This window comes from Hemitrygon akajei, chromosome 14 (assembly GCF_048418815.1).
Source record: "Hemitrygon akajei chromosome 14, sHemAka1.3, whole genome shotgun sequence".
Lineage (NCBI taxonomy): Eukaryota > Metazoa > Chordata > Chondrichthyes > Myliobatiformes > Dasyatidae > Hemitrygon > Hemitrygon akajei.
The window spans coordinates 19,126,369-19,139,245 of NC_133137.1; the positions used below are offsets into that span (position 1 = coordinate 19,126,369).

General features: G+C 40.4%; 2 protein-coding genes across 2 annotated transcripts; both read right to left on the bottom strand.

Annotated features, from left to right (window-relative positions):
• Positions 1–5,429: 5,429 nt before the first annotated feature.
• LOC140738927 (hydroxycarboxylic acid receptor 2-like) lies at positions 5,430–6,437 on the bottom strand. Its single transcript, XM_073066942.1, has one exon. It carries the CDS (start codon positions 6,435–6,437, stop codon positions 5,430–5,432), a length of 1,008 nt encoding a protein of 335 aa, XP_072923043.1.
• Positions 6,438–11,643: 5,206 nt separating this feature from the next.
• Positions 11,644–12,651, bottom strand: LOC140738928 (hydroxycarboxylic acid receptor 2-like). Its single transcript, XM_073066943.1, has one exon. It carries the CDS (start codon positions 12,649–12,651, stop codon positions 11,644–11,646), a length of 1,008 nt encoding a protein of 335 aa, XP_072923044.1.
• Positions 12,652–12,877: the final 226 nt, after the last annotated feature.

Consider the following 12,877-nt stretch of genomic DNA (forward strand, 5'->3'; position numbering starts at 1 on the left):
CTTCTATTCTGAAACTGTGCCTTCTGGTCTTACATGCCCCAACCAGAGGAAACATCCTCTCCACATACAAATTTGGTAGGTGGTAGAATGCGGCAGGAAGAAAAGAGGATGTGGAGAGAATCTTTAAAATGTTAAATTAACTTGGTATTTGGGTAAATGGACGTTTGACAGTCACCAGAAACATAATGGTGTAAATCAGTCATTTCTCACTGTGACGTTGTGCTTTGCAAAGAGAATGAACAATATGTGCACCCAAAACCCAACAATTTTAAGTTGTTAGTTGCCATAAACCACACAGAACGTGCACTTTGAAACACAAATGGAACATGCACTTTGTCACACAAATGGAACTGTGACAAGCCTCACACTAAAGTACACAGCTTCTTTCACCGTCAACTCTTTAACCATATTAGGAGCAATTCCTCATTCCATTTCTTCACTCAGATTGACTCCCTCTCTTCCCTTCCAGGGAATGTGGTGTTAAACTAAAAGCAATCCCAAATGGTCAGAGTGGAAGTGTGCCCTTATGTTCTCAGTAAGGCCCCCGATTTCAGGTGCCCTGTTAGCTGTCAGATCCAGAATGAGCGTTGGCATCATTCACATTCCAACTCACGAATAATAGCCTAGAAACAGCTACTGCACATACGTTAAGGATTTGATCACAGGTTACAATGCACTCAGTGGCCACTTTATTAGGTAAACCCTCGACCTAATAAAGAGGCGACTGACTGTATGTTCATAGTCCTCTGCAGCTATCGCCAATCTATTTCAAGGCTTAGCATTCAGAGATACTCACTTGCACAACGCTGTTGTAACACATGGTTATTGGAGTTCCTGTGAGCAAGAACCCATTTGGCCATTCTCCTCTGACCTCTCTCATTAACAAAACGTTTTCACAAACAGAACAGCTTCTCACTGGATGTTTTTTGGTTTCTTGGTTCATTCTCTAGACTGTTGTGAGTGAAAGTCCCAAAGACCAGCAGTTCCTGATATACTCAGTCCTCCCCATCTGGCACCAACAATCATTCTATGGTCAAAGTCATTTAGATCACATTTCTTCCACACTCTAATGTTTGGTTCAAACAACAGTTGCATTGAGTTTCTGCAACGTGAACCACCAAGTTCAACAACAGTTGCTACCCCCCAACCATCAAGCTATAGAACAAAACGACACTCATTCTCTTTCTGCTGTTCCCAAAACCAATGATCACACTTTAAGCAAACTTTACCTTGTTACTTCATGTTCACCTTATTTATTGCTATTTATTTATATTTGCATTTGCACAATGGTTCCCATGCTGAACTTCTCTATGATTTTAGATGAAATTATAATACCTACAAAGTGTTGTTTTTCTGATTAGACTGAGAATGATTGTGGTACAATTACTGGTGGGCTATGAGCAAAATTGACAGCCTCACTAGAGACCCATCCCTGGGCTGATTTCTCCATTGTCCAAAGCACAACAGGAGCACAGTCACAACATTTCAGAGACAAGTAAACTTATTCAAAAAGATCATATATGACGTTCTGCATACAGCAAAATTCAAAACATTGATAAGTTGCATTTAAAGTTTGTTCACTTTGCTCCCAGAAAGCATAAGATTCAATGCAATACATGCAGAAAGGCAATATTACAACAGTCATGGGGGAATTCAATATGCAGCTAGATTGGGAAAATCAAGTTGGTGCTGGATTACTGGAGAGGGGGATTTCCAGAGTGCCTATGAAGAGGGCTTTCTAGAGCAGCTGCTGGTTGAACCCACTAGAAGGCCAGCTATTCTGGATTGGGTGTTGTGCGATAAACCAGAATTGATTAGAGACCTTAAGGTAAAAGAAACCTCTGGGGAAAGTGATCATAATTTGATTGAATTCACCCTCAAATCTGAGAAGGAGAAGCTAAAGTCAGATGTATCAGTATTACAGTGGAGTAAAGGGAATTACAGAAGCATGAGAGAGGAGTTGGCCAGAATTGATTGGAAAAGAACACTGGCAGGGCTGACAGTAGAGCAGCAATGGCTGGAATTTCTGAAAGCTATTCAGAAAACTGAGGATATATACATCCCAGAGAGGATGAAGCACTTTAAAGGAAAGATAACAAACCATGGCTAACTAGAGAAGTCAAAGCCAACATAAAAGCCAAAGAGACAGCATACAATAGAGTGAAAATTAGTGGGAAGTTAGAGGGTTGGGGAGCTTTTAAAAAGCAACAGAAGGCAATAAGAATATCACTAGGAAGGTCAGGATGCAAAACAGAAGTAAGCTAAGCAATAATATTAAAGAGTTTAATACCATCAGTTTCGTCAGATACATAAAGTGTAAAAGAGAGGTGAGAGTGGATATTGGATCATTGCAAAATCACGCTGGACTGGTAGTAATGGGGGGCTACGAAATAGCAAAGAAACAGAGCAATCATTTGGCATCCATTTTCACTGTGGAAGACACTAGCAGGAAGGTGGAGGCTCCATGACAGGGGTCATGAAGTGTGTGAAGCTGCCATGACTAGAGAGAAGACTCTTGGAAAGCTGGAAGGTCTGAAGGTAGATAAGTCACCTAGACCAGATAGTGAACGCTCCAGAGTTCTGAAGAGATTGTGCAGGTATTAGGCATGATCTTTCAAGAATCACTGGATTCTGGAATGGTTCCGGAAGATGGGAAAATTGCCAATGTCACTCCACTCTTCAAGAAAGGAGAGAGAAAGGAAAAGGGAACTGTAGGCCAGTTCATCTCACCTCAGTGTTGGGAAGATGTCAGAGTTGATTATTAAGGATGAGGTCTCAGGGTACTGGTAAATTGGTCCAGCAGATGCCCTCAGTGAAATGAGCAGAATGTTCTTCAAATCCATCTAATTAAATAGATTTAATTGCAGTTCCATGCACTTTACTCACAGAGTACAGAGAGATAAACACATTCCTAGAGTAGATTTTCTGTTAGCACAAATATCTGCAGAATGGAAGTTAAAAGTCAGTTCTGCTCTCCTTCATGCAGCCTGGCCACGATTCCCCAAGCTTCTGGGAGGAGAGGCAGCAGCAGTCTCTCAGGCCACACTCCATCGTGATGTTTATAATGTGGTGAGGCAGTTCAGTGCATATTAAAATCATTCACTGCTGCACAGCTGCCCTACTCATAGTTCTCAATAACCAGCGTACCTCTGTATACGAGCATGCATGCAGTTAAATCACAAGCATATATCTGAGCACACACGACCGTGCATCACAACGTTCTTCCACATTCTAGCCTCCCCAATCCAACTATCTGCATGTCTGCAATCGTGCACGTAGTCATAGACGTACTGAAGCTCAGGCAGGCCTATGTGAAATAATGGGAAAAAGAACGCTGGAAATATATTAATTGGGTTCTGTGGGTGTGTGGGGAGGGCTTGGCGGCAGGATCTGGAAAGCACCTGTTATCCCAGTATCCCACACGCCCTTGTTTGTAAAGACATTCTTCACAAGGGATGTTCGGTGTTCATTCCTTTCAACACTGCCATCTTGTGTTGGAGTTCTTAGCTGCAAACAATGATCCACAACAGGCATTTCCAGAGCAAGTAAATCGCTGTTGGTTGACATTCCTAGATGGAGCCGACCAGGTTAGCTAAATTATTTTAACATTAGTATAGCAGAGAGGATCTTACAACACTCTGGTAACTTCACTGACACCCATAAGACATAGGAGCAGAATTGTGCCATTCAGCCCATCGATTCTGCCCCATCATTCCATCATGATTGATTTATTATTCTTCTCAATCCCGTTCTCCTGCCTCATCCCCATACCTTTCATGCCCTGATTAATCAAGAACCCATCAACCTCCACTTTAAATATACCCAATGATTTCACCGCCACAGTCATCCGTGGCAAAGAATTCCACAGATTCACCACCCTCTGGTTAAAGAAGTGCATAGTCATCTCTGTTGCAAATGCTGATCATCCTTGGGAAAGAGAACTTAACCTTACTATCCCTATTGAGAATTGGGATTAAATTCTTCAATTAGTCAATTTATCATCTATATGTGCTAAACATTCATGAATACAGTTTAAAGTTGAGCACAGGGCTCATATGTCCAAGGATAAATTGGCTCGTTTTTATTCCTGTATAAATCCTATATGTGACAGATGTCATTCTGAGATGGCGTCTTTAACTCATATGTTTTGGTCAGGTCCGCTTTTGAAAAAATATTGGAAAGACATTTTTGATATTATTTCCAAGGTATTGAACATTGATTTACAACCTCATCCTATTACTGCAATTTTTGGTTTACCAATGATGGACTCAATCCATTTATCTTCTTCTGCTTGTCGAATGATTGCATTTCTTACATTAATGGCTAGAAGATCTATTTTGTTGAATTGAAAATAAATTAATCCCCCTACCATATTTCATTGGCTTTCTCAAACTATGTTATGTCTAAATTTGGAGAAAATTAGAAGTGTTGTATTTGACCCTTCTATTAAATTTGAAAAGACATGGAGACCATTTATTCAATATTTTCATATGATGTAACTTGATCCTGTTCCAAACCTATTCGTTTATCCGGTTTTGATTATACATATCATGAGGATCGGAGTTGGCGACACTGATGATTTTGTATTTTTTTATTATAGATACTATAAACAGCCCATTATTCATTATATTTTTTTATTTTTTTCTTCCTTTTTTTCTCTTTATTAGTTATTAGGTTGTTAGATTAGTTTTCCTTAGGGTTAAATGATTTTTTTCTTTTTCTCTTTTCTGTTTTTTTTTACGTATATATGATATACCTAGTTTTGCTTTGTTTATATGATATTTGTATTATTCATGATTTGGGAAGACTTAACTATATTGTAACTATTGCTTGTGTATCCTTTCATGTTCAGTTTAAACTTGTAAGTTTGTAATCCCACTATCTATGTATTAATCTTATCATATTGATATTATTATTAATAATAATAATAAAAAGATTGAAAAAGAAAGAAAAGATTACTGAAGATACTGATGGGCAGTCAGTCAACCTGAGATTGGTCCACTATAACGGGTAAAAGCTAGCTACAATAGAGACACGCAGGTTGAATTCATCTGAGGAAGAAGTTGCTTCTATGGAAAGAGGAAATCCTAAATACCCATACATAACATAGAACCCTTCCCTTAAAACCAGGATTTCCGACCTCTGGTCCACCGACCCCTCAGATAATTGTAAGGCCCCAAGGCATAAAAAAAATTGGGGAAACTGCTTTAAAGAAAGGAAGAATTTCTTAACGAACAAGCTCTGAAATAAACTTAGTTTTGTAGATACGATGCAATCTCTTCTCTACATAAAGGGAAGTGTATTACGGAACTTGTTCGTTCAGATCAACTTATCCCTCACTAAAATATTACCATTTGATCTTTTTCTGCTTTCGGGCGCATTAATCAGCTTTGCTTTGAGGGCATCTAGTTCACGCGGACCCTGAGCGATCAGAAAGCTGTTACAGAGCTCGTTTGCTGACCCACAGTCTGCTCCTCCTTGGATGTTCCGGGTTCAGTGGCTGATCTGGAAGAGCTTAAATTAAGATCATGTAGAGCCTTCTCTAAAGCATGTTGAAACTGCGAAGTAGAAAAATAGTAAATAATGGGATCGACCACACTGTTCAGATACGTTATAAACAGCGTATTGTAAAAGATATTCACTGCTGTGTGATACGACTTGCAGTCGAAGGGTCTTCTTAGTTCAGTGACCAAAACCGCGACCACAGCAACACTGGTGGGCAAGAAGCAAATGACAAAAACTGCAGCCACGGCTATCACAAGTTTCACAGTTCGCTTATATTTACCCCGCATTCCAGTTTCCATCTGCCGTAACCTCCAGATGATGGAGGACGTAGAGAAGAGGATAACTGAAACTGGCAAAAGAAACTGAAAGAATATAAAAATAAAGTCAGTCCAAACTGCTGTGGGACTCAGAGCCTTGTTGATGCTGAAAGGCTCACAGTTTCTCACGTTGTGCTGTTTGAAGTCATGTTTGTCTATCAGCAAGTGCAAACAAATAGCCACCGCTACAATCCACAGACCGCCTGTTATCATCACCGCACACCTTGTAGTGATCTTGTTTACCTTGTGGTGTGGATGGACCACCTTAAAGTAACGATCGATCGCAATAACCATGAGGAAAAAGACGCTGCCAATCCGGTTCAGGGAAATCATGAATATGTTCAGTCGACACAGTCCTTCACCAAAAATCCAGTCCTTCCCTCGGAGAAAATAATCAGCTCGGAAGGGTAGACAGCACATTAACAGAGTGTCCGCAATCATCAGATTCACTGAATACACAATACTTGGTTTCCGGGACTTCACATGAGCACAAAAGATCCACAAAGCAACCGTATTTCCAACAATCCCGAGGATGAATGTGACGATAATTACGGGCGGGTTGTAGGACGAGTTAATATCTTCATCAGGAGCACATTCCGGGGTCGAGTTCGCCATTGTACAAAAAAGCGGCCGCACAGTCAAGATGTTTCAGAGCGGAGTAAACTCATTCGAAGTTGAACAAGCTGGTCTACGTCGAATGAGTTTGTTTGAAGTTGTTAGTTGCCATAAACCACACTGAACGTGCACTTTGAAACACAAATGGAACAGGCACTTTGTCCCACAAATGGAACTGTGACAAGCCTCACTATAAAGTACGCAGCTTCTTTCATCGTCAGCTCTTTAACCATATTAGGAGCAATTCCTCATTCCATTTCTGCACTCAGACTGACTCCCTCCCTTCCCATCCAGGGAATGTGGTGTTAAACTAAAAGCAATCCCAAATGGTCAGAGTGGAAGTGTGCCCTTATGTTCTCAGTAAGGCCCCCGATTTCAGGTGCCCTGTTAGCTGCCAGATCCAGAATGAGCGTTGGCATCATTCACGTTCCAACTCACGAATAATAGCCTAGAAACAGCTACTGCACATACGTTAAGGATTTGATCACAGGTTACAATGCACAGGTAAACCCTCGACCTAATAAAGAGGCGACAGAGTGTATGTTCGTAGTCCTCTGCAGCTGTAGCCAATCTATTTCAAGGCTCAGCATTCAGAGATGCTCATTTGCACAACGCTGTTGTAACACATGGCTATTGGATTTCCTGTCAGCAAGAACCCATCTGGCCATTCTCCTCTGACCTCTCTCATTAACAAAACGTTTTCACCAACAGAACTGCTACTCACTGGATGTTTTTTGGTTTCTTAGTCCATTCTCTAGACTGTTGTGAGTGAAAGTCCCAAAGATCAGCAGTTCCTGATATACTCAGTCCACCCCATCTGGCACCAACAATCATTCTATGGTCAAAGTCATTTAGACCACATTTCCTCCCATCTCTAATGTTTGGTTCAAACAACAGTTCCATTCAGTTTCTGCAAGTTCAACAACAGTTGCTACCCCCAACCATCAAGCTCTAGAACAAAAACGACACTCATCCTGTTTCTGCTGTTCCCACAACCAATGATCACACTTTATGAACACTTTACATTGTTACTTCATGTTCACCTTATTTATTGCTATTTATTTATATTTGCATTTGCACAATGGTTCCCATGCTGAACTTCTCTATGATTTTAGATGAAATTATAATACCTACAAAGTGTTGTTTTTCTGATTAGACTGAGGATGATTGTGGTACAATTACTGGTGGGCTATGAGCAAAATTGACAGCCTCACTGGAGACCCATTCCTGGGCTGATTTCTCCATTGTCCAAAGCACAACAGTAACACAGTCACAACATTTCAGAGACAAGTAAACTTATTCAAAAAGATCATATATGACGTTCTGCATACAGCAAAATTCAAAGCATTGATAAGTTGCATTTAAAGTTTGTTCACTTTGCTCCCAGAAAGCATAAGATTCAATGCAATGCATGCAGAAAGGCAATATTACAACAGTCATGGTGGAATTCAATATGCAGGTAGATTGGGAAAATCAAGTTGGTGCTGGATTACTGGAGAGGGGGATTTCCAGAGTGCCTATGAAGAGGGCTTTCTAGAGCAGCTGCTGGTTGAACCCACCAGAAGGCCAGCTATTCTGGATTGGGTGTTGTGCAATAAACCAGAATTGATTAGAGACCTTAAGGTAATAGAAACCTCTGGGGAAAGTGATCATAATTTGATTGAATTCACCCTCAAATCTGAGAAGGAGAAGCTAAAGTCAGATGTATCAGTATTACAGTGGAGTAAAGGGAATTACAGAAGCATGAGAGAGGAGTTGGCCAGAATTGATCGGAAAAGAACACTGGCAGGGCTGACAGTAGAGCAGCAATGGCTGGAATTTCTGAAAGCTATTCAGAAAACTGAGGATATATACATCCCAGAGAGGATGAAGCACTTTAAAGGAAAGATAACAAACCATGGCTAACTAGAGAAGTCAAAGCCAACATAAAAGCCAAAGAGACAGCATACAATAGAGTGAAAATTAGTGGGAAGTTAGAGGGTTGCGGAGCTTTTAAAAAGCAACAGAAGGCAATAAGAATATCACTAGGAAGGTCAGGATGCAAAACAGAAGTAAGCTAAGCAATAATACTAAAGAGTTTAATACCATCAGTTTCATCAGATACATAAAGTGTAAAAGAGAGGTGAGAGTGGATATTGGATCATTGCAAAATCACGCTGGGCTGGTAGTAATGGGGGGCTATGAAATAGCAAAGAAACAGAGCAATCATTTGGCATCCATTTTCACTGTGGAAGACACTAGCAGGAAGGTGGAGGCTCCATGACAGGCGCCATGAAGTGTGTGAAGCTGCCATGACTAGAGAGAAGACTCTTGGAAAGCTGGAAGGTCTGAAGGTAGATAAGTCACCTAGACCAGATAGTGAACGCTCCAGAGTTCTGAAGAGATTGTGGAGGTATTAGGCATGATCTTTCAAGAATCACTGGATTCTGGAATGGTTCCGGAAGATGGGAAAATTGCCAATGTCACTCCACTCTTCAAGAAAGGAGAGAGAAAGGAAAAGGGAACTGTAGGCCTGTTCATCTCACCTGGGTGTTGGGAAGATGTCAGAGTTGATTATTAAGGATGAGGTCTCAGGGTACTGGTAAATTGGTCCAGCAGATGCCCTCAGTGAAATGAGCAGAATATTCTTCAAATCCATCTAATTAAATATATTTAATTGCAGTTCCATGCACTTTACTCACAGAGTACAGAGAGATAAACACATTCCTAGAGTAGATTTCGTGTTACCACAAATATCTGCAGAATGGAAGTTAAAAGTCAGTTCTGCTCTCCTTCATGCAGCCTGGCCACGATTCCCCAAGCTTCTGGGAGGAGAGGCAGCAGCAGTCTCTCAGGCCACACTCCATCGTGATGTTTATAATGTGGTCAGGCAGTTCAGTGCATATTAAAATCATTCACTGCTGCACAGCTGCCCTACTCATAGTTCTCAATAACCAGCGTACCTCTGCACACGAGCATGCATGCAGTTAAATCACAAGCATATATCTGAGCACACACGACCGTGCATCACAACGTTCTTCCACATTCTAGCCTCCCCAATTCAACTATCTGCATGTCTGCAATCGTGCACGTAGTCATAGACGTACTGAAGCTCAGGCAGGCCTATGTGAAATAATGGAAAAAAGAACGCTGGAAATATTGCGTGGGGAGGGTTTGGCGGCAGGATGTGGAAAGCACCTGTTATCCCAGTATCCCACACGCCCTTGTTTGTAAAGACATTCTTCACAAGAGATGTTCGGTGTTCATTCCTTTCAACACTGCCATCTTGTGTTGGAGTTCTTAGCTGCAAACAATGATCCACAACAGTCATTTCCAGAGCAAGTAAATCGCTGTTGGTTGACATTCCTAGATGGAGCCGACCAGGTTAGCTAAATTATTTTAACATTAGTATAGCAGAGAGGATCTTACAACCCTCTGGTAACTTCACTGACACCCATAAGACATAGGAGCAGAATTGTGCCATTCAGCCCATCGATTCTGCCCCATCATTCCATCATGATTGATTTATTATTCTTCTCAATCCCGTTCTCCTGCCTCATCCCCATACCTTTCATGCCCTGATTAATCAAGAACCCATCAACCTCCACTTTAAATATACCCAATGATTTCACCGCCACAGTCATCCGTGGCAAAGAATTCCACAGATTCACCACCCTCTGGTTAAAGAAGTGCATAGTCATCTCTGTTGCAAATGCTGATCATCCTTGGGAAAGAGAACTTAACCTTACTATCCCTATTGAGAATTGGGATTAAATTCTTCAATTAGTCAATTTATCATCTATATGTGCTAAACATTCATTAATACAGTTTAAAGTTGAGCACAGGGCTCATATGTCCAAGGATAAATTGGCTCGTTTTTATTCCTGTATAAATCCTATATGTGACAGACGTCATTCTGAGATGGCGTCTTTAACTCATATGTTTTGGTCAGGTCCACTTTTGAAAAAATATTGGAAAGACATTTTTGATATTATTTCCAAGGTATTGAACATTGATTTACAACCTCATCCTATTACTGCAATTTTTGGTTTACCAATGATGGACTCAATCCATTTATCTTCTTCTGCTTGTCGAATGATTGCATTTCTTACATTAATGGCTAGAAGATCTATTTTGTTGAATTGAAAATAAATTAATCCCCCTACCATATTTCATTGGCTTTCTCAAATTATGTTATGTCTGAATTTGGAGAAAATTAGAAGTGTTGTATTTGACCCTTCTATTAAATTTGAAAAGACATGGAGACCATTTATTCAATATTTTCATATGATGTAATTTGATCCTGTTCCAAACCTATTCGTTTATCCGGCTTTGATTATACATATCATGAGGATCGGAGTTGGCGACACTGATGATTTTGTATTTTTTTTATTATAGATACTATAAACAGCCCATTATTCATTATATTTTTTTATTTTTTTCTTCCTTTTTTTCTCTTTATTAGTTATTAGGTTGTTAGATTAGTTTTCCTTAGGGTTAAATGATTTTTTTCTTTTTCTCTTTTCTGTTTTTTTTTACATATATATGATATACCTAGTTTTGCTTTGTTTATATGATATTTGTATTATTCATGATTTGGGAAGACTTAACTATATTGTAACTATTGCTTGTGTATCCTTTCATGTTCAGTTTAAACTTGTAAGTTTGTAATCCCACTATCTATGTATTAATCTTATCATATTGATATTATTAATAATAATAATAATAAAAAGATTGAAAAAGAAAGAAAAGATTACTGAAGATACTGATGGGCAGTCAGTCAACCTGAGATTGGTCCACTATAACGGGTAAAAGCTAGCTACAATAGAGACACGCAGGTTGAATTCATCTGAGGAAGAAGTTGCTTCTATGGAAAGAGGAAATCCTAAATACCCATACATAACATAGAACCCTTCCCTTAAAACCAGGATTTCCGACCTGTGGTCCACCGACCCCTCAGGCAATTGTAAGGCCCCAAGGCATAAAAAAAATTGGGGAAACTGCTTTAAAGAAAGGAAGAATTTCTTAACGAACAAGCTCTGAAATAAACTTAGTTTTGTAGATACGATGCAATCTCTTCTCTACATAAAGGGAAGTGTATTACGGAACTTGTTCGTTCAGATCAACTTATCCCTCACAAAAATTTTACCATTTGATCTTTTTCTGCTTTCGGGCGCATTAATCAGCTTTGCTTTGAGGGCATCTAGTTCACGCGGACCCTGAGCGATCAGAAAGCTGTTACAGAGCTCGTTTGCTGACCCACAGTCTGCTCCTCCTTGGATGTTCCGGGTTCAGTGGCTGATCTGGAAGAGCTTAAATTAAGATCATGTAGAGCCTTCTCTAAAGCATGTTGAAACTGCGAAGTAGAAAAATAGTAAATAATGGGATCGACCACACTGTTCAGATACGTTATAAACAGCGTATTGTAAAAGATATTCACTGCTGTGTGATACGACTTGCAGTCGAAGGGTCTTCTTAGTTCAGTGACCAAAACCGCGACCACAGCAACACTGGTGGGCAAGAAGCAAATGACAAAAACTGCAGCCACGGCTATCACAAGTTTCACAGTTCGCTTATATTTACCCCGCATTCCAGTTTCCATCTGGCGTAACTTCCAGATGATGGAGGACGTAGAGAAGAGGATAACTGAAACTGGCAAAAGAAACTGAAAGAATATAAAAATAAAGTCAGTCCAAACTGCTGTGGGACTCAGAGCCTTGTTGATGCTGAAAGGCTCACAGTTTGTCACGTTGTGTTGTTTGAAGTCATGTTTGTCTATCAGCAAGTGCAAACAAATAGCCACCGCTACAATCCACAGACCGCCTGCTATCATCACCGCACACCTTGTAGTGATCTTGTTTACCTTGTGGTGTGGATGGACCACCTTAAAGTAACGATCGATCGCAATAACCATGAGGAAAAAGACGCTGCCAATCCGGTTCAGGGAAATCATGAATATGTTCAGTCGACACAGTCCTTCACCAAAAATCCAGTCCTTCCCTCGGAGAAAATAATCAGCTCGGAAGGGTAGACAGCACATTAACAGAGTGTCCGCAATCATCAGATTCACTGAATACACAATACTTGGTTTCCGGGACTTCACATGAGCACAAAAGATCCACAAAGCAACCGTATTTCCAACAATCCCGAGGATGAATGTGACGATAATTACGGGCGGGTTGTAGGACGAGTTAATATCTTCATCAGGAGCACATTCCGGGGTCGAGTTCGCCATTGTACAAAAAAGCGGCCGCACAGTCAAGATGTTTCAGAGCGGAGTAAACTCATTCGAAGTTGAACAAGCTGGTCTACGTCGAATGAGTTTGTTTGAAGTTGTTAGTTGCCATAAACCACACTGAACGTGCACTTTGAAACACAAATGGAACAGGCACTTTGTCCCACAAATGGAACTGTGACAAGCCTCACTATAAAGTACGCAGCTTCTTTCATCGTCAGCTCTT

Bases quoted from the DNA above. Each gene is read 5' to 3' on its own strand.
- LOC140738927 (XM_073066942.1), bottom strand. From the start codon at position 6,437: ATGGCGAACTCGACCCCGGAATGTGCTCCTGATGAAGATATTAACTCG.
- LOC140738928 (XM_073066943.1), bottom strand. From the start codon at position 12,651: ATGGCGAACTCGACCCCGGAATGTGCTCCTGATGAAGATATTAACTCG.